The sequence below is a fragment of the Lepidochelys kempii genome, chromosome 1, assembly GCF_965140265.1.
Source record: "Lepidochelys kempii isolate rLepKem1 chromosome 1, rLepKem1.hap2, whole genome shotgun sequence".
Taxonomy (NCBI): Eukaryota; Metazoa; Chordata; order Testudines; family Cheloniidae; genus Lepidochelys; species Lepidochelys kempii.
The window spans coordinates 10,480,743-10,506,153 of NC_133256.1; the positions used below are offsets into that span (position 1 = coordinate 10,480,743).

The 25,411-nt window shown below is 55.4% G+C and overlaps 1 protein-coding gene across 1 annotated transcript in view; it reads left to right on the forward strand.

Moving 5' to 3' along the window:
• The first annotated feature begins 3,030 nt into the window (after positions 1-3,030).
• Positions 3,031-25,411, forward strand: part of P4HA3 (prolyl 4-hydroxylase subunit alpha 3) — a 32,775-nt gene continuing 10,394 nt past the window's right edge. The window contains exons 1-8 of the mRNA XM_073334316.1: positions 3,031-3,794; positions 10,424-10,566; positions 11,220-11,443; positions 15,575-15,724; positions 17,617-17,668; positions 19,386-19,549; positions 20,210-20,386; positions 21,885-21,949. Of these exons, the coding sequence (XP_073190417.1) occupies positions 3,616-3,794; positions 10,424-10,566; positions 11,220-11,443; positions 15,575-15,724; positions 17,617-17,668; positions 19,386-19,549; positions 20,210-20,386; positions 21,885-21,949 (1,154 nt within the window). The 5' untranslated portion in view covers positions 3,031-3,615. The remainder of the gene's footprint in view (positions 3,795-10,423; positions 10,567-11,219; positions 11,444-15,574; positions 15,725-17,616; positions 17,669-19,385; positions 19,550-20,209; positions 20,387-21,884; positions 21,950-25,411) is intronic.

The following is a 25,411-nucleotide window of genomic DNA, read 5'->3' on the forward strand; positions in this document are numbered from 1 at the left end:
GACAGAAGAGAGAGTACCAGACGCCACAGGAGATGGGCTTTGTAGAATGATGGCTGTGTCTCACCTAGGGCTGGTCAGTTCGCAAACCAAACACGGGAGGACCCAGCCAGGGATGTGCTAGCAGAGGGCATGTGTGGGGAGTGAAGGCATGGATGCAGATGAGCTTGTTGTTATTATTAATGCTAGTTTGCAGTAGCAGCCGCTGTGTGCCAGGTCCTTTCCAGACACTTGAGAAGGATGGTCCCTGCTCGCAGTCCGAGGGTTCCCATGCAGGGAGGGCATGTGAGTGCGTGTGAATGAAGTGGAGACTTTTATGGGGGTGGGAGGTTGAGGCAAATCGCCTGGCCACTGGTTAAGCGCAGCCAGATACCAGGGCAATTAGAAGAGCACAGGAGGGCATGCTGCGCATCAGAGAAGCTTTGAAAACCAGTTTCATGACTGCCCAGGCTACCGTGTGACCTTCTATTTGTTTCTCCTTAATGAAAACCCACCCCCCTTGGTTCACTCTACTTCTCTGTAAGCCAACCGCCCTCCCCCCTTCAATCACCGCTTGCAGAGGCAATAAAGTCATTGTTGTTTCAGAATCATGCCTTCTTTATTAATTCATCACACAAATAGGGGGAGAACTGCCCAGGTAGCCCGGGAGGGGTGGGGGAGGAAGGAAGCACAAGGTGGGGTGGGGGATGAGGGAAGGACAAGGCCACACTGCACTTCAAAATGTATTTGAATGCTAGCCTTCTGTTGCTTGGGCAATCCTCTGGGGTGGAGTGGCTGGGTGCCCGGAGGGGGGCCCCCCGCCACGTTCTTGGGCGTCAGGGTGAGGAGGCTATGGAACTTGGGGAGGAGGGCGGGTGGTTACACAGGGGCCGCAGCGGCGGTCTGTGCTCCTGCTGCCTTTCCTGCAGCTCCACCAGACGCCGAAGTATGTCAGTTTGCTCCCCCATTAGCCTCAGCATTGCATCCTGCCTCCTCTCAACGCGCTCCCGCCACCTCTTCTGGCATTCGTTTTCTGCTTTCAGGGACTCTGCCATTGTCTGCCTCCACGCATTCTGCTAAGCTCTTGCAGCACGGGAGGCCTGCATGAGCTCAGAGAACATTTCATCGCGGGTGCGGTTTTTTTGCCTTTTTATCCATGCTAGCCTCTGGGACGGAGATGATAGGGGGAGCGTTGAAACATTTGCAGCTGTGGGAGGGGGAAAAAGGGAGAGTGGTAGTTAAAAAGACACATTTTAGAGAACAATGGCTAGACTCTTTCATGGTGATCCAAGCTGTTAAGCACATGTGCTATGTAATGTTTCGGTACACGGTCGCATTTTGCCTCTTATATTGAGGGCCTGCCGGTTTGGTGTGAGAGATCACACACGCAGGGCGGGGCAACAGAATTCGGCTTGCAGGCAGCCATGGTAAGCCACAGTCTTTCGGCTTCTTCAACCTTCATCACATGTGGGAATGGTTTCAAACAGCAGTGCCCTCCTTTCCCATGCCAAGCACCCGTTGGGTTGGCCATTTAAAAGGAGGGGCTGCGGTTTTCGGGTTAACGTGCAGCACAAACCCAACGAACACCCCCCACACGCACGCCCCCCAGTTCTCTGGGAAGATCGCTTCACCCTTCCCTCCACCATGTGACCAGTATCAGGGAAGATCCCTGCGAGCCAAACGCAAACAGCTCAGCATGAACCCCGGCCCCGCCCTCGCCTCCCGCCACCGCGTGGCTAACAGCGGGGATGATTTCTTTTCAGTCACAGGCAAACAGCCCAGCAGGAACGGGCATCTCTGAATGTCCCGTGAATAAAATTCCCCTATTTCAACCAGGTGACCATGAATGATATCACTCTCCTCGTCCCCCAAATCCTCTTTCCTGGTGCAGGGTTAAATCGATCTAACGCTGCTAAATTCAACCTCAACTCGTAGAGTAGTCCAGGGCCTAGTCTTCTAAAAGAAGAGCCTGCCAGTGAGGTACAACACCTGGCAGAGTGCTGGGCAGCTGATCTTGGTTTGCAGGCAGGCGTGGTAAGCACACAGGAAAGGGTAGGCGGTGGCAGAGCAGGCCCGGAGACATTTTTTTGGTGTGGAAACTCTTGGCACATAAACAGGCTTTTCCGGGGAGCCCCCTTTGCACAGCTGGACTGGCCCCCCCAATTGTTCACCTCCAATTAAATATTAACCACAATTGCATTGAACCCCTGTAGTGTTACTGCAAATATGCACTCACCAGAGGTGCCTTCCCCACCATCACAGTCCTGCAACAGTGGGTCCTGGGAGGGGGCTGGCACCCGAGGTCCTGGTTGTTGGGGAGAATGGATCCTCTGCTTGCCTGCTGCACATTCTCCTCCTCCTCCTCCTCTTCCTCATCAACAGTGTCCTCCTCGCTGTTCCCCGTGGCCGCCTGGGAGCTATCCGCGACGAATATTGGCGCACCGGTGAAGTCCCTGTCTAGAATCGCATGCAGCTGCTCATAGAAGCGGCATGTCTGTGGCTCAGCCCCAGGGCGACTATTTGCCATCCTTGTCTTCAGGTACGCTCGCACGAGGGCCTTGATTTTCACACGGCACTGCTGTGAGTCCCTGGTGTAGCCTTTCCCCCCCATGCGCTGTGCGATTTGGGCATAGCGCTCTGCCTGCCCAGGCTCTTCTCCCCACAGGGCAATCAGATCCAGTGTCTCCTGAACGCTAAAGGCTGGAGCACGTCTGCGGCCCTGGGCAGCCATGGTCAGGGGCGGTGGTGAGCTCCCCAGGCTGATCAAACAGGAAATGGAATGCAAAAGGGCCCTGTGTACCTGGCTGAAGTGCAGTGGAGTTGAAAGTGCTGTCCAGAGCGGTCACATTGGAGCACTCTGGGATAGCTCCAGGAGGCCAAACCCCTGGAATTACACTGTGCTGTGTCTACACTACCCCTAATTGGACCCGGGAAGGTCGACTCTGGCGCTACTCCTTTCCTCCAGGTGGGGGACAGGTGTGGGTTTTGAGAGCCCTTTAAGTCGGCAGAAAGGGCTGGGTAGTGTAGACGCACACATTATAAATTCGACCTAATGCGTCTAAGGAGGACCCTAGCCCTGCCCGTAGGTCTGTGCCGCCAGGCAGTCGCTCGCAGGGATCACTGGGATCCCGGCCCGCTGGCTGGCTGAGCTCCTGGCCTGGAGCCACACATCGCCAGGCTGGTCATTCCTCTCTCCGGGGCCAAGTGACCCCGCCCGTGTCTCTCTCACCGGCTGACTCGCTGCGCCGGGGGACGCTGCAGGAAGCCCCCAGGGGGCGGGGTGATCAATCCCCCTCCCCCGGGAGAGCTGCCTCCTGCCCACGAGCGAGACTCACCGGGCCAAACCCCTGCGCCCCCGAAAGGCGCCGCTGGTGCGATCCTGCCTGGGCGCCCCCTTGGTCGGTGCCGGCTGCCGGCCCCCGCCGCAGCTTTCCTCTCCCCTTCGCGTCCGGAGCTTCCCCGCCCCCGGTGCCTCTCCCTGCCACTGGCCACGGCGGAGCGCCCGCAGCCGGGCCCCGCTCCTGCCGGCCGGGGGCGCACACGCCGCTGTCCGGGCGCTGGGAGGGGAAGATCCCGGAGCCGGGGCCCCGCGCAGGGCAGCTGGGGGGCGGCCGGAGCCTCCCCCGCGGCGCCGCAGCGATGCGCCTGGCGGCGGTGGCTGCGCTGGGTCTGTGGCTGGGCTGGCTGCGCCGGGCGCCGGGCGAGACCTTCAGCTCCATGCTGAGCGTCCGGCAGGCGCTGGCCACCGAGCGGCGGCTGCTGCGGCACCTGGGGGCCTACCTGGAGGCGGAGACCCACCGGCTGAAGGACCTGCAGAGGTAAGTGGGCCAGCCCGGCGCGCAGCACCCGGAGAGGGGCCCGAACTGACCCTGGACCCTTTGGCTTTCCCGGCGCCCTGCCCTCCCAGGCTGACCCCGATCCAGACACCCTCCCCATCCGGCGGGGTCCGCAGCCCGATCCACCCCCGGACCTTGCACCCCGCAGCCTGGCTCTGCCTCGGGACCAGCTCCCAGCAGAGTCCGGATCAGCCTGGCCATTCAGACACGGGAGGGGCAGGCAGCTGGGTCAGAGAGCCCCCCGGTCTGCAGCCAGGACCCGGAGCCGTGAACTTTCCCAGTGCTCAGCTGCCCCAGTGGGGTCCCCTCCGGCCCCTGGCGAAAGCACTTGGCTGGGCAAAATCCCTCTCCTTGCAGAAGGGACCCACCCTGCCTGCCCGCCCCATCCCTTTCGCTCCGGTGCTGCTCCATTCACTTCCATGGCAGGACGGCGGATCCAGCGGAGCCGCGGACCCTGGGTATTTCAGAAGGCGGCGCACTCCGCACCGGGAGGGGTCCAGGCCGGGAGCAGGACCCCATGGTGCTAGGGGCTGTACAAACAGAATGGAAGAGGGTCCCTGCCTCAAACAGCGTAATGGGCTGGGATTATCAAAAGCCCAACTCCCACTGAACGCAGGCACCTAACTCCCTCAGGCTTGTTGGTGATCCTGGCCTTTAGGCCACGCTGGTTAGCAAGGAACCTGAGAGCATTTTGTGTTTGGTTTGCGTCTGTTCCTCGGTGTGCAAGTGCCTGGAGCGTCAGGAGAGACAAGTTTTAAATAAATCGATAAAAGACAGAAGAGAGAGTACCAGACGCCACAGGAGATGGGCTTTGTAGAATGATGGCTGTGTCTCACCTAGGGCTGGTCAGTTCGCAAACCAAACACGGGAGGACCCAGCCAGGGATGTGCTAGCAGAGGGCATGTGTGGGGAGTGAAGGCATGGATGCAGATGAGCTTGTTGTTATTATTAATGCTAGTTTGCAGTAGCAGCCGCTGTGTGCCAGGTCCTTTCCAGACACTTGAGAAGGATGGTCCCTGCTCGCAGTCCGAGGGTTCCCATGCAGGGAGGGCATGTGAGTGTGTAAATGAAATGTGCATGCCCAGGACTGTGTGTGTGGGTAACAGTCCATGTGTGCAAGTGAGCAAGCATGTGCAACCAGGATCATGTGTGTATGGCAGCACATGTGTGTGAGTGAGTGTGTGTGGCCAGGACTCTGTGTGTGTAACAGTACATGTGAGCAGGTGAGTGAGTGTGTGTGGCCAGAACCATGGATGTGTAACAATACATGTGAGCAAGTGTGTGCCCAGGACCGTGTGTGTGTAACAATACATGTGTGCGAGTGAGTGTGTTTTCACAGAGTTGAAGGCCGGAAGGGACCATTAGATCCTCTCACCTCCTGTCTGTCACAGGCTGTTCAATTTCACACCGATCCGCTCGTGGTACACCCAGGACTTTAATCAGACTAAAGCATTTCAGCCCCCAGGAGACTAAACTGAGTGCCACAGGGAGTGACCGAGGTGCTACCGATGTCCCAGACCCCTGCGGTAGCAGGGAATGGATTAGGTGAACTATGCCTAAACGATCCCAGCAGGTGAACCACCCGGCATTCTGCAGGGGAAGGTGAAAACCCCCCTTTATTGAAGGGATTCAGGTTGTATTATTAATCGAGGGAGATCTGTCCGTCTACACTGCAGCTGGAGATGTGCCTCCCAGCCAGGGTAGACAAACACACCCTCGTGCTGCTTGAGCCCTGAAATACTCCTGCAGGAATTCTGCGCCAAAAAATTAAAAATGGTGCCTCAATATTTTAAAATTCTGCAAGTTTTATTTGTCAATAAAGAAATGTGGCTCCAGCGTGGCAGAGGGGAGCACAGGCCACTGGCGGCATTGAGGTGGACGATCACCCTGAAGCCCCCACCCCCTGCAGTACCGGGACTCGGCAGTGAAGCTGCACCTGACCCTGACGCAGTGCAAGGCCTGGGTCTGCCCCAGAAACACCCCGGGGCCCTGCCCCTCTGTGCCAGGTGCACCAGGTGTGGCTGGGCAGGCTCAACCCAGCAGGATCCAAGTGTGGAGAGGCTTAATGTGGGGGGATCCGGGTGTGGGGTGAGGGGTTTCTGTGTGGGGCAATCTGGGCGTGGGCGGCTCAGTGGGAGATCTGGGTGCACGGGGGCTCGTTGGGGGCTTCCGGGTGTAGGGGCAATGGGACTCTGCAGGGGATCCAGGTGATGGTGGTTGGGCTCAGAGGGGGGGTCTGAGTGTGGGGAGATGGGGCTTGGCAGGGGGGTCTGGGTATGTGGGGCTCAGTGGGGAGGTGTGGGTGCTGGGGCAGTGGGGCTTGATGGGGGTGGGGGTCCAGGTGCAGCTTGTTCGGGCTCAGAGGGATGGGGGTCTGGTGTGGGGGGCTTGTCAGAGAGGTCCAGGTGTAGGGGGTTGGGCTTGTCAGAATGAGGATTCAATGGGCATGCTTAACGGCGGAGCCCCAGCTGCTGCTGCGGGGATGCCCCATGCTGGGCTCCCCCTGTGATTCCCCAATCCCCTTTTCTTCTCCATCCCCCTCCCCTCACTCCCACATTCCCCTCCCCCTGCCCTATTCCACCACCCCTTCCTTCCCCACTGCCCCTTCCCCCACCCCCTCCCCCGCTTCCCTCACTTCCCCCACATCCCTTACCCAGCCCCACCGTGGGCACGCTCTGTTGCACAGAAAACAGGAAGGCTCCCTGCACACAGAAGGGAGCAACAACCTGCACTTGCAGAAATCGGGAGGGGGGCAGTGACACGTAACCCCGTGTGCCCCCGTATGCCTCACCTCTGTTTGAGGGGCAGTCCCCCCCACCAAAAACCGTGCATATGGTCGCGCCCCCGCGCAGCTCCCCTGGCGTTTTCTGCAGGGAAATGCGGAAATTCTGCAGGGGGCATTTTGTGCGGGTGCGCGGAATCCCCCCAGGAGTAACTGAAACCGAGAGACAGGTGGCAGCCCCAGAATACAGACCCAGGGGGTCAGGTGGACTTGTGCTCGGGCGGCAAGCCCAAGCCCCCGTGCGGCAACAGCCACACTCGTCCAGCCGCGTTCTAATGCAGCGAGCACGTGTCTGTCAGCGTCCACCCCGGCTCCCCCCCAGCTGCCGTGTGGACACGCCTTGTGCATTGGGGGCCTGCCAGGTGCCTCACCGAGCCCGGTGCTGGAATTTTTCTTTGTGTCGGCTGTTAACTGGAATAAAGGGGAAGCCCTTGTTTTACCTTACACAGGGCTTAGGACTCATGATTGCCGGTCTGACAGTGCTTAAGTGTGTTTGTCCATGTTTGTATGTACAGTACATGCGTGCATATGAGTGTCCCATGTGAGTGTGCCAGTGAGTACGTGGATGAATGGGTACCTGCTTCTGTGTTTGTGCAAGTGAATGGGGATGTATATACGTTAGCATCAGGGGGTGTGCAGCATGCATATGTAGGGGTGTGCATGTGACTGACCCTGTGTGTGTGTGTGTACGTGGACTACCAGGCTCACTGGACAAACTCGCTGTCAGAGCTGCCGTGTTTGTTACTCCGTCTTACCATGCATCTGCGCTGACCGACCTGGGCCGGACAGGAGTCAGCAGCAGGGCACTTACATTGCTCATTGCTACTGTGGGTAACAATGGGGGTGAGAGGCTATACATGCAAAGGTCCAAGCCTATTCCTGGTGCAAGCAGGGCCATGCCACTGCAATCAGGGGTGAAGCTGTGCTGAAGGACCTGCTTGGGTGGCCCCTGGTCTTGTTTACACTGGTGTAAATGTAGAATGACTCCAATGAAGTCACTAGAGTTACGCCGAGGTAAAACTGATGTAAGCAAGAGGAGAATCAGGACTAAAAACTTCCCAAGTCATCCGTAGTGCAGAAGAAATCTTTGCCCAGGAAACCCAGAGTCTGAGCATTGTGCAATAATCCTTTCCTTTCTTTGCTAACTAAGAAGGAGTCCCCCATCCCCCATCAGCCAGAGGCTGCGTGGTGGAAAGCCTTCCATCCCAACAATGGAGCATTCAGCTGTTCTGCGGTTTCCTGCATGGAGCAGTTAAATGTCTGGAAACAAAAGCACGTATCGGGAATGATGTATTTCTTTACCAATGAACCTTGTGGCCTTATTTGTAACAGACACGGAGCGGGTCATATGCATGTCCGCGGAACCTGGCCCCCAAATACACCAGCTTTTCCACCAATAACAAACATGACTAAATCCCTCAGAATTGTTGCTCTAACGTGTGAAATAACAAAGTGGGACTTGGTCAGATTGGCAGCAGGGTCAGATCTGCAGCCCCAGGCAGGGGGATAACATGGGTATCTAGCGTTATCCTAATTCACGCTTACAGAAATGTGGTGGGAGGGATATTAAACCTCATGCTTCTGTGCATAAGCCAATGAGGCAAATTGTCCCATAGCTCCTCCTGGTGTGGGGTTTTTACCCCTTCCTCAAGAATCTGATGTTGGACACTGTCGGAGACAGAATATTCCTGTGCTCCTGGAGATTTTCCCAGCTCCCTAATTGCCAACCCCAATCATTCAAAACTCATGAATCAGCCTCTCCTCCTCCCCTGCAAAATAATCATGAGACTCAAAACAATACATTTTGCGTCATTTCATTTGAGCCTTTATTGGCCATGTTTTCAAGCTTTGCTCTGATATCATGAGAGCTAGAAAGTTACATTAAAATAAAAGGCATCTCTCATGATCCCATGACACCGGGAGCTGGGGCTTTGAGACAAACCCCACACAGTGTGAGATGGGGGATCAAATCATGAGAGTTGGCAAGTTGAATGGGTTCTGTGAGTCATAGATTCCAAGGCCAGAATGGACCATTGCGATCATCTAGTCCAGGGGTGGCAAACTTTTTGGCCAGAGGGCCACATCTGGGTGGGGAAATTGCATGCAGAGCCATAAAGGGAGGGCTGGGGCAGGGGGTTGGGGTGCAGAAGGGAGTGCGGGGTGCAGTGTGCAGGAAGGGGCTCAGGACAAGGGATTGGGGCAGGTGAGGGGTGCGGGATGTACGAGGGGGCTCAGGGAAGGGGATTGGGGTGCAGGAGGGGGCTCAGGGCAGGGGGTTGGGGTGAAAGAGAGGTGTGGGGTGCTGCAGGGTTTGGGGTGCAGGAGGGGTGCGAGGTGCAGCAGGGGGCTCAGGGGGTTGGGGTGCAGCAGGGGGTTCAGGGCAGGGGGTTGGGGTGTGGGGTGCAGGAGAGGTTCAGGGTGCGGGCTCCGGTGGCAGCGGCGTGCACTGGGGCCAGGTTAGGCTCCCTGCGGCCCCTGAAGGAGCAGGGGCAGAGGGCTCCACGGGCTGCCCTCACCTGTGGGTCATTCCCCCACAGCTCCCATTGGCTGGGAACGGGAAACCTTGGTATGCTATGGTATTGCTGTGTCAAGGTTGGGTGCAGCCTCACCGCTGAGTCCATGTCCCGGGGGGGAGCTGCACAGTGATTTCCCACCACTGTAGAACCAGTGGCCTGTGCTCCCCAATGCCAGGCTGGAGCCTCCACATTTATCGGACAAATAAAATTTGCAGAATTTTAAAATATTGTGCACAGAATTTCTAATTTTCTGGCGTAGAATTTCCTCAGGAGTATCCTTTGCATTTGACTGGAGATGGGCACAATCTATGGATCTAGATTTCAATCACAAAGGGAGTTTGGCTCTGGGGCTTTGGTTCATCCCAGTATAATGAAAGGGGCCATTTGTAATATACCCAGTTCCAGGTTCAAATTTTGTACCAGCCCAAAGCTGAATGGTGTGCAGACCTGGGGGGTTCCTTCTGGCCCCTCTGACTGGCCAGGTGACACACTCCAGTCATCATTGCTCATGGAGGAGTCAGGCTGCAGGTTCAACATGTGACTCCTGACACAGAGGCATTTACTGCAGGGAGTCAATCTCAGGATCGGGTTTGAGCTCAGGAGTCTAATAATGAGGGCAGTGGAAAATACCTTTTTATGAGGATGGGTCACATGACTAACATCTGGAATGACTCAAGCTCTAGGTGCCATTTTATGGCTTTTCCCCCTGCTCTGCTGAGCACAACAGAAAATCTAAAGTTAGATCCAAGCTGAAGTCAAAGCAGGGATCTGGGGCTTGGGTATCTGTGAGCTGGACAATGGGGCTGGCCATTGCAACTGCTGATATGCCCATGGAAAAGACAAAGTACCAGGCACTGCAAGCTCACTTGAGCAGCAGGAAGTGACCCCTCCCATCCCTTGCATTTCTGAGTGGGTTTGATCTGAACTCAAGCAGAGGGGAGCTGGGGGAATGAAAGTTGTTAGAGATGTTAGCTTATCCCCATCCTGCTCGTTCCTGCTACACACGGTGTCCTCCAGGGCTTAGTAAGAGCAAGCTCTGTTCTTGTTATCAAAAGAGAGATACCCAGATCCACCAGAGCACCGCCCTTCCTGCAGCTGAGGGGGCAGGACCTGCCCATCTGACCCCTGCTTTGTCCTGTCTAGTTTCAACTGATGGCGCTTCCCGCGAGCCACCATCCCTCAGTCTTTCCAGATCTCACTGCTGAGGAGTTTCCCCAGCTCCGTGCTCCCCGGCCCGTCGCCCAGCCTGCTGCAATGGGCCGTGCTGGCTGGTTCCAGTGTCTCTGAGGGATTGCCCTGCTCATGCCTTCCAGGTTTTACAACAAGGTGCAGGATTTGCACCAAGGAGCCGGGGGCTCTGCGGCAAACCCGTTACTCGCCTACACGCTGATCAAGAGGCTGCAGTCTGATTGGCTGAATGTGGTGCACAGCCTGGAGGCCAGCGAGAACACCCAAGGTACCGGAGAGGGGCCTGTGCCGAACCCACAGCTGCCACGTACCCACAGCGCTTGACCTGCTTCGAGTCAGCAGATGAGCGCAATGGGTGGGATTCACAGAGGTATTCAAGTGCCTAATTCCCATGGATCCCAATGGAAGTTAGGCACCTACATGCCTTTGTGAATCTCTCACCATGTGTCCAGAGGAGCTGGGGCTTGGGGCTAGAGGTTCAGCTGGTGTCACCGGGCCTGGATCCATCTCCCCCATGTAGAGATAATGAGGGGGATGCTCAAGGGAGGGATTGAAAGTGGGAGGGAATGAGGGAGGAGGGGAAATTGGCAGCGGGAGGAAGGTGATGGCCAGGAAGGAGAACAAGGCGAGGAGAGGAAATGGGAAGGGAATAACAGGAGACAATGTGGGGGGTCAGTTATGGGGGACAGAGAGGAGTAAGAGCAAGGGGCACAAGCTCGGGCAGGCTGCGTACCCATGGATGGGCAAACAAGGGGAAGTTCCCATTTGTTCGGCACTGAAATGCTTTCGGATGGCGTTTCAGGGGAAGCCCCTTCTCCATGAATCCCTCCTTGGCTCCAGCCAACGGAAGCACTTAGCTGGGCACTGGCGAGCCGTTCGCCGCCGCCCAGCTGACGCTCCCCCCCGTCACTGACATTACAGCGCTCAAGAATGGCTACACGCAGGTGGAGAAGGACCTGCCCGAGTTCGAGGACTTAGAGGGAGCAGCGCGGGCATTGATGAGGCTGCAGGATGTCTATGCTCTGAGTGTGAAGGGGCTGGTGAAAGGTGTGTTCCAGAGAGCCAGCGGCACCCACCTCCCTGACATCTACAGTCCCGGGCAGCTCTTCCCGCTCTCCGCTGATGACTGCTTCCTCGTCGGCAAGGTGAGGGGGAGCCGTGGGGCCAGCACTCCAGGGGCATGGGCAAGAGGGTTACCAGGCTGTCACTCAACCTGTGCGTAAAAGCATCTCCTATGGAACCGTCTGCGGGGACAAACTCTAGCCACTAGAGGGGGACAAAGAGCCAAGCTGCTTTAACGTGGGTTGCACGTATCTCATGAAGGCTGGTGGGGGCACTGACTGCAGTGGCTTGAAGTCCCTGTGGGTTAGTAAGAGCACCCAGGTCCATCAATGCCCTGCCCCTCCTCAGCTGATGGGACAGGACCTGCCCACCTGATCCCTACTCAGGGCAGCCACGGAAGACACCAGTGAAATGACGGGTAGCTAGTCCACATGCAGGGGCTCCAGCCCTTGGCCGGGCTGGAAGTTGGAGCCAGGCCGTTGTAAGAGCTGCCCGGGGGCTGGGGTGCCCAAGAGCAGCTTTTGGCCCGTGTCCCCACCCTCTGGGGCATGCTGCCCAGGGCAGGTGGAGAGTGCGGGGTTCTTGCTACTGCCTGGCTCTGGCTTTTGGCCTGGCCAGGGGCAGGACCTCAGGGAGAAGAGGAGCAGTAGGGGGCGGGGCCTCGTGGTGAAGGGGGCTAAGGCCCACCTCAGGCCTCCTCCCCCACTAGGAAAAGGCTGATGCCTCCAGCAGGCACAGAGCAGCACTGTCGGGAATCCCGACAAACGATGGAAGTCCCCCTGGAGCACACCCCACTGAGCATCAGGGGCTGGTACCAGGAGATGCAGCATTAGCAGGAGTCAGCCTAATATAAGCCACACAGGGCAGGTGCTGGGACCAGAATGTGAATGCTGTGACCAGAAGGGAGTTACGTCCCTCGTCAGTATGCCAGGCCGGATACGGTGCTCTGACGCCGCTGTGTTCATGTCACGCTGTCACAAATTCAGAGCTCGCTTTGCTACGAAAGGCTCCACATGTGATTTAAATAAAGGGCCTGCCATACACAGCGTACGCCGCCTTCCCTGGGGCCTGTTGGCCCGGAGCAAGTATTGCCCTTTGAACCAAATACAGCAGCACCGGCACCCCAGGGAGCCCCAGTCCCAGCGGTGAGAGCTAAGCTAGGTTCCCATCTGAGCTCCCCCAGACAGAGCTGGGGGCCCTGAACTCAGGCGCTCAAGCTGGAAGCGAGTGCTGAATGCCTCTGTCAGAAAGAGCTGGGACTCTCTCTGTTCTAGCCCAGAATTTCTTTACCCCGAGGGAGCACCAGCCGCAGTATCAGGAGACCTGGGTTCTAGTCTCAGCCCTGCCATGTGAACTCGGGTGAGGCACTTCACCCCACTGTGCCTCCGTCTGTCCAGCTCTGAAATGGGAACAATCAGACTTGCCTTGCCAGGGTGACAGTCCCTGGATGTTGTAAAGTGCACAAATATGAGAGGGGTAGCCGTGTTAGTCTGTAGCCACAAAAACAACGAGGAGTCAGGTGGCACCTTCAAGACTAACAGATTTATTTGGGCCTAAGCTTTCGTGGGTAAAAAAAAACCTTCTTCAGATGTATGTGACCGTGATCGTTCAGGGGGAAATTATGAAGTTACAGTGATAAGAAATTACACTGGATATTTCTTTCCTCAAATATTGCAAGCGAGACCCTTTCTGACTCATCTCTTAGACATTCCTGGCAGACAGTGACAGCAAGCTCTGCGATCCTGTTTCATGCAGTCACACCAGGGAAGGAGACGCCTGGTCCCGATCTCTGACTGTGATTAATTACAACATTCTGGGAGTTCAGTTATAGCCCGGAGAACAGGTTTTCTCACTGCCTGGGGCTATAGGAAAGGAAGAGCTGGGACAGCAGAGACCGTAACTCAGATTTCCTGATTTCTTTTTCCCCTCACCTTTTAGGAGAACTCCACATTCCCTTCAGTAGATCTAGGGCACACAGGCGATCGTTCAGCTGTTACAAAGTGCTAATCAATTAATTAAGCCCCACAACCTGAAAACAAGTATACTGTGGATGTGCTGAGACCACTGCCTGTCATGATGGCCAATACTGTCTCACTGTTTCTGTGTATTCCCCAGGCTGTCTGTATTTACCTGTTGTCTCTTCTTGACTTATACTTAGGTTGTGAGCTCTTTGGAGCAGTGATTGACTTTTTGGCCTGTGTTTGTAAAGCATCTGGAACAATGGGCTATGACTGGGGCTCCTACATGCTATGAAAATACAAAATAATCATAATTAATAACAATGCCCTTGGGAATTAGGTTAAGTATCACTTGTCCCCATTTACAAAGGATGCAACTGAGTCATAGAGAAATTAAGTGACTAGCCCAAAGACACACCGCAAGTCATTGGCAGAACTAAAAGAACCTTGAGGACCTGAGCCCAGGCCCTCGCTCTAACCACTAGACTATACATGAACTATCAGCATAGAAAACACAAATAAAGTGCTGGACAAATACATTTACGCTGGTGAAGAGCAATCATTGTAATGTCACTGCAAAACTATCACTTGTTTGGATAATGAATCTCAAACACAGTTGCCAGTTCTTGCATATTTATGAGCCCCGGCTCCAGCAGTCCTGTGGTGTCAAGTGAAAAATTTCAGCTTTCGTTGAACAAAGTAAGTTTCTAGCCCTCACGTTTGCCAAGGAGAGGTTGGAAACATGACCCCCTAACAGGTCAAAACCCAGAAGGCCCATAAAAAGGGATCCCAAGTGTATTGTGGTTCAAATCTTATTATTTTTGAGATTATCTCATGATTTTTTGCAGCCAGACTCACCATTTTGTGGGGCTGGCCAGACCAGATACTGTCCAAACCCCCCAGTCGCCACTTCTGAAAATGTTCTGTGTTGTTTTGAACACGGCAAATGGTTCAAATCTCAACTACACCCCACCCCCCCAAATACTTTAAAAAATGCAGTTGGCGAGACAGCAAAGGAGCAGGGGGAAAATAACGGGAGGAAGACTAAGGGCTGGTCTGCGCTGACATTGGCATAGCTACCTCCCATAAGGGGTGTGGATTTTTCGGGAGACGGAGCCATGCCACTAGCCCCCAGTGTAGACAGCGCTAGGGTGACGGAAGAATTCTTCCGTCAGCCCAGCGACTGCCTCCCAGGGAGGTGGATTACCTGCGCCAGCCGGAGAACCCCTCCTGTCAGCGCAGGTAGTGTCTACTCTGAAGCACTCCAGCTGTTCCACTGTAGCATTTTAAGTAGCTGAATTTACAGCAATCCATGCTTAGCCTCTGATAGTCCTTAACCTGGATGGAAAGGTCACTACGGGCAATTATCGCTAACTGGATTAGCCCCAGCAGCAACGTAACATGAGCTATGCCCTAATGGGAAAGGGGGCCCACACTCCCAGGCAAGGAATTATTTGGGGTCCCACCCTGCATGTCTGACTGAGCCACTAGCCCCCTTGTAAGCAGTGGTGCTAAGATGCTCAGGGACAGGCAAAACTATCACTGGGGAGAGAAAGCTGGTCATGGGGATAAGGCACTAAACAGGTACTCAGGATATGTGGGTTCAGGTCTCAGCTGGGCCACAGGTTTCCTGTGTAATACTGGGCAAGTCACTTAACCTCCCGGTTCCCCTATGTATAAAAGGAATGTATAAAATATGGAAAAATCCTAATTCTTATCCAGCACTCTTCCTCTGTAGATCTCAAAGTGTTTTGCAAAGGAGAGCAGAATCATCAACCCCTTTTTATGCCTGGAGAAACCGAGGCACAGAGCAATGACGTGACTTGCACACCAGGCCCGCGGCAGAGCGGCAAATAAAAGTCAGCTCTCCTGAGTCCCAGCCCAATGCTCTATTCACTAGGCCACGCTGCCTCGCAGGAAGTAACAATATGTCCTGTGTCTGTCTTGCCTATGTAGATTGCAAGCTCTACAGGGCAAGGGCTGCCTCTTACTATGGGTCTGTACAGCACATTGCACAACGGGGCCCTGCTCGCAACTGGAGAACAAATAACAATAAGATAACTAGCATGGAGTCAGATCAGGGGTGCATTTGACCCACTGATTTCTGTGTGAGCTTTGCTGAGCTGCCGCACTGAGACCAAGCTGTGTTATAACCCAGCCCATGGATGCGTTTCCTTCCCCTCCTCCCTGCCCCACCACTCCATGCCCCGCTCCAGCCCTCAGGGTGGACGCGGCATCTCGTCTGATACCTTGCAGGTGGCGTACGACATGGAGGATTACTACCACTCCATTGCGTGGCTGGAGGAAGCCGTCAGCCTCTTCCGCGTCTCCTACGGGGAGTGGAACACAGAGGACGAGGGCAGCCTCGAGGACGCGCTGGACCATCTGGCTTTTTCCTATTTCAAGGCGAGTCCGTGGGGCCAGCCTTCACCTGCCTGGCAGGGCTGCGTTCCAGATCTCACTGAGCTAGAAACACGGGCAGCTGGCAGCAAAAGCCTGTCGTGCTGTTTCTGTTGGGTAACGTGAGGGGCTCTCCATTGGGTGCGTATGGAAACAAGACCTGAACCAACACCCCAGATCCAAACACCTGGGTCCAGCTCCTGGACTCTGACTAGGGAGCACACAGACTGGGAGTGTGTGTGTTTGGGGGGGGGGGGGGGGTTCAGTCATGTCTTTAAACCACCTCTGTGGTCTCCTAATCCTGGGCCACCTGTGCACAAGTCAGTGATCACCAGGACTCGCTGGCCACGCCTCCTTTTTCCTGGCCACACCTTCTATTCCAGCACATGGGAGGAGGTCCTGGCTGTATGCCCAGGAGATCCCCCTATGCTGGGCTGACCCCACCCCACCCCGCAGGGCTGACTACCCCAGGATCAGGACATTTTGTACCAGCAGCCAAGCGTACAGCAGCTGCAGCCCAGGAGAGGGTCTGGCCTTCAGGGATTTGGGTCACTGGGATTCCAAACCCGGATCTGGCTCTGAATTTTGTAGCTGGCTCCTATCTTTATAGCAGGGTGAAATGAAAGCCGGATCTGCCCTCCCCAGACTGTGCGGGGTTTGGGGGCCACAGCGGAGCTGAACGCTGCAGCACAGACCCATCTCTGGTGGCTTTGCTTATTTGTGCATCAGTCCCAAGTTCACCTCCCCACCCACACTGGCCCCCTCATCCCACTCAGTAACAAGCTACCCTGCAGGCAGCCAGAGCTTGTGCCCTTTGTCTGCCGGCCAACTCCCCTCCCCCCATTTCCTCGAATAACAAAACTCTTGTTTCATCTCATTCATTTCCCTGCCTGCTCTGGGACTGCGGCTGGTTTGCTCAGGCGCCTCCTGCTGGCTGAGCAGTGTGTTACCGTGCGTGGAAGGAAGCCCCTTCTGCTGGCATCCTATCTGCCCCTGCAGCCAGCATGGACGCTGTCTCTGAGCCTCTAAGCCACTAACTCCCCAAATCCCTCCCCAGCCCTGCTCCAGTGACTGCAATTGACTGAATGTCCGGCAGCAAGCTGCTGGCACTGGGGGAATCTCACCCTGGCCGGCCAGAATGACTCAGCCTCAAATACTCTGTCCAGGGGCAGCCTCCCTCCCTCGTCCCACTTCCAGCTACCGCGAGCAGCAGCTTGGCTGTCTGGCTGTCGCTAATCTGCTCTGCTTGATTCAGGCCCGGATAAGCTGGTGTGATGCAGGGCTTGGGCCCCCAGTGATGGCAGACGGTGGTGATGATGCAAGGTGTCAGCATGGCCTGCTCTCTGGATGGACCCGCAGCCAAGCCACACTGCTCCAGAAGTGGGTGGTGCTGGCTGGAGAGGGGGTATGGCCAGAATGCCCCTGTGCCAGCCTCCACCGGGCAGCTTCTAATGGCACCCAATCGCTGATCAAAGCTGGTGGGATCCTTAGGGGAAGCGTCTTCCCCACCCTGCCCAGGGCACCGGGTGCATGTGCACGCAGGGCCCGATCCAAAGCCCGATGAAGCCAACAGACCCCCCCCCCCCCGCCCCCACATTGATTTCAGTGGTGCTTTGGTTCAGACTCGTCGCCGTTAAGACTCTGAATCAGCCTGAGCCGTGATGCTCGGATCAGAATCAGAACTCGGAGCGCGCTCGTACGCATCCCCTGGCACTGACGACACCAGTGATTCCTACAGCTGATCTGGCTTTGTTTGTGCCTGAGGTTTGTGCCCGTTTCTCTGGTGCATGGTGGGAGCCGAATAGGAGCAGGGGGCAGGGGATCCTGGCTTGAGCAAATGCAGACGGGACGCCCATTGCACCAGGGACACCCATGTTTCCTCTCTCTCTCTCTCCTAGGCAGGAAATGTTTCTCATGCCTTAAGCCTCTCCAGAGAGTTTCTTCACTACGGTATGTGATTGTCAGCGGGAAATCAGTGACTTTTCCCTCCGCTCTGGGTGAAAAACTGCTTTTCATTGAAACCAGGGGTTCTCCAGCGGTGGCCCATGGAGCCCCTTCCCCATGCTGTGCAGTATATAATGGGCTGGCAAGGAAGCACAGGGGGGAGGGCTGGAAAGGGCGGGTCCAGGAGAGCAGCTCTTTCCTACACGGCAGGCTGTAAAACTCCAAAATTGCTGAGCTAAATGAGCACCAGGTTTATAGACCAGCTGCGCTGAGCTCATGCTCACCGCAACTGAGGTGTGAGGAGGCAATTCACCCCTGCCCCAAGTCTGGGGTAGCCAAGGCCAAACTGGCTTCAGATGCAAGTTAGAGCAGCCCCAGGGTTGCTTTAACCTAGGTAGCCTGCACCGTTCTGTCACACCAGCCTGGCTGCAGTGTATGGTCCAGGTTCTGGCCTAGTCCCCAGGCAATCTACCGCTGCCTGATGAAGGCAGCATTCATTCTCTTTGCGCCACTGGAGTGGCACTTAACTCACTTAACAACCTTAACTCAGGCTGCAGATCAGGCCCAAGGATTTATTGGTCTCTCTTGCGTATCTAGCTGCTAGACGCTTTTCTAAGTGCCTGAAAATTGTTACCAGCGTTGGTAAACTTCATAACCAACCGGCCAGTGTGTGTGTGCACCACTGACCTCTACTAGCTAGAATTACAACTGCTCCATGGTATCCTGTAGAGTCAGGTGATAGAGGCCCCGCTTTAGCTCAAGTGGCCCAGGGTAGGGCTTTTAGAGCAGAAGGATCTGAGTTCTGTCCTCACTCTCCCCATGAAATTCAGTTTGGCCATGGGACACAGCATGGCATTGTTGACAACCAGGAAATCTCTTAGTGACTGTGGATTATAGATTTTAATTAAGGACAGAAGGGACTGTTGTGATCATCGAATCCAGGGGTTCTCAAACTGCGGGTTGCAAGGTTATTATGTTGGGGGTCGCGAGCTGTCAGCCCCACACCTGGTGGGGCTCTGGCTGTCAGCCCCATTCATGATGGAGAGCCGGAGCCCCTCTCACCCAGCTCCACCCCCAGCCCTGCTCCACCTCCAGCATTTAAGCTAGTGTTTAATATAAAAAATGTGTTTTTAATTTATAAGGAGGGTTGCACTTGGAGGCTTGCTGTGTGAAAGGGTCGCCAACATAAAATGTTTGCGAACACTTATCTAATCTGATCTCCTGCATAGCACAGGCCAGAGGACATCACCCAGTCATTCCTGGGTCAAGCCCATAACCTGGGTCTGAACTAGCCTGTGCCTTTAAGAAAGACAGCCAGTCGTGACTTTAAGGCCGCAAGTGATGGAGGATCCACCACGATCCTTGGTAAATTGTTCCAGTGGAATGAGTTACACTCTCCTCTGGTGTTATTTGGTGAGAGAGACAAAGTTTTGAGCTTTCGAGCTTGTCTCTCTCTCATCAGCAGAAGCTGGTCCATTGAAAGATACGACCTCACCCGCCTTGTCTCTCTAATATCCTGGGACTGACACGGCTACAACGACGCTGAGTGATTTTACTTGTATTTCAGCAAATAGGGACAGAGCAGACCAAGGAATAGCTGTTAAAACGCTATGAAAGCCGACAGATGAACTCCGTCAGTGGTGCCCGTGTCCATGGAGCATCGAAGCACTACCAAAGCCAGCTGCCGAGGGCCAGGGTAACGTGCCTATGCTGTTCCCCACAGATCCCAGCAACAAAAGAATCGCTAGGAACGTCCTTAAGTATGAAAGGTTCTTGGTGGAAAGTCCAGAGCGCACCACGGCCGAGGTGGGCCTGCAGAGGCCGAATGTGACTCACCTGCAGACTAGAGACCTCTATGAAGAGCTGTGCCAGACTCTGGGGTCACAGGTATGGAGCCTTGAGCCTTCCTGTGGGGCTAGGGGGTGATGGTGAACGAGACCCACTCACGTCCTCTTGCCCAGGACGGCCCCGGTGTGTGCCTCACACCTGCCCAGACAGTCCTGGCTGAGGGTGTTGTGACACATCTGTGTTGTAACCCGCGGGTCGGTGTTTGTTGTGTGCCCACCTCCGTGCCTCTCTCCCAAGGGTTTGGGGCTGGTCCAGCCCCCAGCGCTGGAGCCTGGCTCTAGACTCAGGCCTTTGAGTGCTGCAGGTCCCCTGCTCCGTCTCTGTAGTTAGCCTGGCTGCGGCTGGTGGCCGTCAGGCGAGAACCGGAGGGAGGCCCAGCAGGCCCCCAGTAGCCATCACATAATAGCCGCTTTGGGTCACTGTCAGCCTAGGCCAGGTTTGAGCCGATATCCCTGAGCTGCCTGGCTCTGTGACCCATTCTCAGCCCCTGGGATTCTAGCTCCTGCCTCGTCCGCACTGCAGGTGAAGGCTTTGCAGACCTTGTCAATTCTAAGCACCATCCTGCTGGGAAAGAGGGAGCATGTGGCTCCAGGGCACCTGAAGCTGCCCCTCTCCCCAGCACTAGATGAGGTTCAGTCCCGTGTAAGCTGGAGTCTCCAGCCGTCTCCTCACACATTCCCTGGGCTGGTTCCCTTTCAGCCAACCCAGTATCAGATCCCAGCCCTCCATTGCTCATACGAGACGAACGACAGCCCCTACCTGATCCTCCAACCGGTGAAAAGAGAGCTGCTCCGGCTGCAGCCGTACGTAGCCCTGTACCACGACTTCGTTAGCGACCTGGAGGCGGAGAAGATCAAGGGGCTTGCAGCTCCCTGGGTGAGTTCATCAAACAAGGCTCCTTGCAGACCTAATGCACACACATGTCCTCATACAGCTCTGTGGGGAAGAGAAACACCTTTCCATGGCAAGCGGGGAGGGGATGTCATCTGAATGCAGTCAAATGGGAGCGTCTGGACGGCTAGAGGTGGGTCTGAACCCCATCCACACATGCAAAGAAACCCACGAGATAGTTCGGCACTCAGTCAGGCCTTCATGACTCCAGCCCCCAGCTACACCTATACCTGCACCCGGTAATGGGATTTTAGCCTTAAGTGGTAGGGGCTTGTTCCTTCCATGCCGAAGGACGTGGGTCCGAGCCGCACTGCAGCCGAGAGCCGGGTGAAGCGTTTTTCAGGACTGGGTGTGTTTCTAGAAGATCTGCTTTAGTTTAGCCAGGTATTGCGACAGGGAAGTTCTCTGGCCTGTGCTGTGCAGAGTTGTTGTAGCCGTGTTGGCCCCAGGATATGAGAGAGACACTGGGGGTCAGGTCATATCTTTTATTGGCCCAAGTTCTGTGGGTGGAAGAGACAAGCTTTTCAGCTCCACAGAGCTCAGTGGTGGCCTTAGAATCTAAGTTCCTCAACACAGAAGCCATCTTAGAAACATGAACAACTGTCTGGCTTAATATTCTGGTGGGCATGTTCACGGCCTGGCTGCCTGCACCGATTGCCAGCTCACCACTTGGAACAGGGACGAAATTCACTAGGGATCGTACAGCAGCGTGAGATTGTCGGGCGGCTCGTTCTTTAGGAGGGCAGGGAGCTAGTGGTGAATTGTCTCCCAGCCAGAGGAACGCGAGGAAGACGCTGCTATCCTGAGGTAACAAAAAGAGAGGGACGGAACCATCCGCTCCTCAGCCCCGCATTTAAACGGTTTGTTCTGAAGTAAACCGCATGCCTTTAGCTGCCTCTCTGGGCTCCCGGAGGAAGACCTGGTGCCTTGGTACTGGAGCAAAGCAGCCCACGGGGAAATTAATAACTGAATCCAGGACTGACAAGTCGTCAGTGCTGTAGGCCTGGGACTGTACGAGAGCCACCCAAGCTCAGCCTCTTGCTGGGCCCAGCTCTCCTCTCTCTCCCACTGTCTGGTATGTGCTGAGTGGCTCATCGCGGCACTCGCGGGGCCTGCCCCGTTACAGGGAGGACTGTGCGGGTTGCAGCTCAGCTGATGGCCAGCCTTCCATCCCCTCCTCCCACGGCCACGGCTACACCTGAGCCTCAGCGGGGAGAGAACTTGTCGGGCCGGCGATGCCAGCCAGCGGTGCAGCAGCAGGCGGCTCGGTGCCTGGCTCTCACTGGCTGGCTAATAGCACCCCAGCTTGGATCCCCACTTTGTGGGCCCCATCCCGGCGCAAAGCCTGAATGCACGGATCCATAGCTCCTGCCTCAATCCACCTGGGAGTGTAGGTGCCTGTCGGCCTCCCCATGCGACTGCAGGTCCCATATTTGTTACGTCCCCTGACTATCTCGTGTGCTCTCGTCTCCCTGGTGCTCAGCTGCAGAGATCAGTGGTTGCCTCAGAAGAGAAGCAGCAGAAAGCCGAGTACCGGATAAGTAAGAGGTAATTAACCGCTCGCCCCCCCTCCCCCACAACATTTGGGCACCAGGGTTCTCACAGCTGGAATTTCATGCCCTGTCTGCCCCGTCTTATTGTTAATCATATTACAGCAGTACCTAGAGGGCCCCCGACTAGAGCAGCGTCCCATTGTGCTAGGTGCTGTACAAACACACCGCGTACGTCTACACTGCAATGGGGGGATTGCAGCACGTGTGGACCTGGCTGAGCTAGCTCCGGTCCCAATAGCAATGAAGCTGCAGCAGCACGAGCTTGCTGCCCGATTATGTACCCAGGCTCCCTGGAGAGCTTGTACTGGGGTGGCTAGTCTGTGCTGCCTTGGCTTCACTGCTATTGGTACCCAAGTGACAACTCCAGTTGTGGGAGAGGGATAGCTCAGTGGTTTGAGCATTGGCCTGCTAAACCCAGGGTTGTGAGTTCAATCCTTGAGGGGGCCAGACTTAGACCATCTGGGGCAGAGTGGGATGGCCAAGGACTCCCTGACAGGAAACAATGAACAGTACTGAGGCCTCTGCAATCACCTCTCACTAGGAGCTGGGAACTTCTGTGTCCCAGGGTGCGTCTCCACCGGAGCTGGGGGGGCAATTCCCAGCTTGAGGGGAGGGCCTGCACTTGCGCCAATCGAGCTAGCGCAATAAAAATAGAGTCTGGCTGTGCAAGCAGCGGGACGGACCGGCTGCCTCGAGTAGGAGCCCATCTGAGACCCTGGGTCCATATCCCGGGCGGCCGCTTCTATTTTTAGCACACTAGCTCAATCAGAGCTAGCGCAGGTAAGGTCGCTCCAGCGGGAAACTGCACCTCTGGCTCCAGTGTCCATGGTCCCGTGATGACGCAAAGCGAGGTGAGCAAACAGCTGTGAGATGGGAGTGATACTGACCAATTTCCGATGGGAGGGACATTAGACCATTCTCACCTTAGGCTGGGTTTCAACCAGTATCGCCGGAGTGAGGGGCTGCAGATCCCATTCCTGGTCTCTGAGTTCCCCTGCAGTGACAGGCTTTTCAGTGCCGCGGGAAGAGAATGTATGGCTGGAACTCAGACGGTCGCTTGCTGGGGAAACTTCGCTGAGACAGAGAGGACAGTTATCCTGGCTCCCTGCAGAGGAGGAAAGAGTTAAATCCAGAATCCAGGCACGGGATAGTGATCCCAGTAAAATATTTCCAGGCTCAGCCTCCCAGCCTCATCCCCAGACGCCCCGTTGAATGGAATTCTATTCCCAGGCCCAGAGCCAGATGGGGAGAGTAACTTTTAACCCCTGCAGCTCCAGGGGGCTGCTAAAGAAGGCAGAAGGGGCATTGGCAGAGGTCACCCCATTGCCAGTGAGAAGGTGTTTGTCATGACAGGACCCAGAAAAAGGAGGGGGGAATTAAACCGTGGGGAGAAGGAAATGATAACTAGATAAATTAATTTAAAAGACGAAGACCTAGATCCCCTAACCAGACGAACTCATCTCCAATGTGCATAGCATCTGATAGAGAAACCCAGTCTACGCACAGCACTTCCCCGCTGAGCAGCTGAAAGCCCTTCATATTCAGTCATTAATTCTAGCTACTGCCTCTGTAATGAGGTACCTGTTAGTATAATGACTGCTGTCGTACAGGTGGGGTAAACTGAGGCACAGAGACTTTGTCCAAGGCGACACAGTAAGTCAGTGGCAGAGGGAAGACCGAATCCAGCCGTACTAATGCCTAAGCCCCTACTCGAACCAGCAGACCCCAGTAGTCACTATCAAGGTACAATATAAAAAGCAAGACCGGCATTGTCTCCAGGTTTAATGTTCTGGGTGTGAACCTGGATTCTCCACAGACCTTGTAATGACACTGAAAATCCCTCTGGCTGAAAAACAACGGAACAAATGAGGCGCTTCAGACGTACGTCTGGGTGGGATTCAGTTATTTGTTAGCCAGCAGATGATTTGTTCCTTATGGGGCTCTGCGGGCTACATTCTGCTCCGATGACTCTCCCGCGCTGCGGAATGTGACTCCACCATGCGGACAGCAGTTCATGGCCATTGGCAAGAGGCGGCCGTTGAGATGAAAGAGCTGATTTTCTTTCCTGCCCTCTCAGGATTGTTGGGCCCGTCCCCCCGCCTTTCTGCACATTCCGGGAAACCCCCAAGTGGATGCAGCAGCAGCTTAAGGCAGGATCCTCCGTGTTTATGTAGCTCAGCCCGAGGCTCGGTCCGCACACAGAATTTGCAATTTAGCTAGACTGGTGCCAGCCCCAGTGTGGCCACTCTTCTGCCAGCGGGTGCCATTCTGGGTTCTCACTGACAACGTTGGCACTGAGTCCTTGGCACCGACAGGGTGGGTGGTGGGGAGCAGGGTGGCTTTTGCACCTTTGCAATATTCTCTCTTTGGACTGGCAGGATCGCTCTAGCTCACGGATGTCTGAGCCCCTCCCCCCTTGAGTCAGCCAACCTGGGCCGGCCGCGGTCGTGCCCTGGGTCTTTATCGCAGTATAGATATACCCGAACCTCTCTGAGCCTCAGTTGTCCTTCCGTAAAATGGGGCTACAATACCTCTTCCCTGTCCCCACCTTCTGTCTGTCTTCTCTATTGTAAGCTCTTTGGGGCAGGGACTATGGCCCAGATCCTCAAAGGTATTTGGGCACCCATTGAAATCAAAGGGAATTAGGTGCCTAAGTGGCTTTGAGGATCTGGACCTGTCTGACTATGTGTGTGTGTACAGCACCTAGCGCAATGAGCCACTGACTGTGCTTGAGGCCTCTAGGTACAAATGTCATAGAAGAAGAAGAAGAATAGTAAAATAGGTGCCGTTCATGGAATTTAGTGTTGGGTTTAGATTTCGTACCCCCAATCCCACCCCGTTCTGTTTGGCTCCAGCGTGCTGGTTCTAGTCTATTTCTAGCTGAAGTGGAGAACAGAATCTGGCAGATGATTAGATTCTGGAACACTCTGAAAGGCTGGCCCACAGCAGCGCCAATGTCAGCAAACAGATCTGGTAGAAGAATACGGTTTCCATGCACTGATCCAAAACACACTGCCTCCAGGACGATTACAAAGGCAAAGGCCTTTGACATAAATAGTCCGGGTACATCAAGAAGCTTCCAGGGCTGCGCACAGTGAAACCAGCTCCAGGAAAGTAAAGATCCCTTCACTGGACACATTTTACCTGCCAACCTTCAGACAGCAGCTGCCATGCCCCCGTCTCTGTTTGGAATGGCCTCTGCTCTGAGTGAGGCATTCAGCCACTGGCAGCATGTTAGAGGCAGGAGAAAAGCTGATTTTGTTTCAGAAACAGGAGACCTGGGGCGGGGTCCTGGCTCTGCCACAGACTCACTGGGTGAGTTTGGGGGGAGGGGTAGCTCAGTGGTTTGAGCATTGGCCTGCTAAACCCAGGGTTGTGAGTTCAATCCTTGAGGGGGCCATTTAGGGATCTGGGGCAAAAATTGGGGATTGGTCCTGCTTTGAGCAGCGGGTTGGAC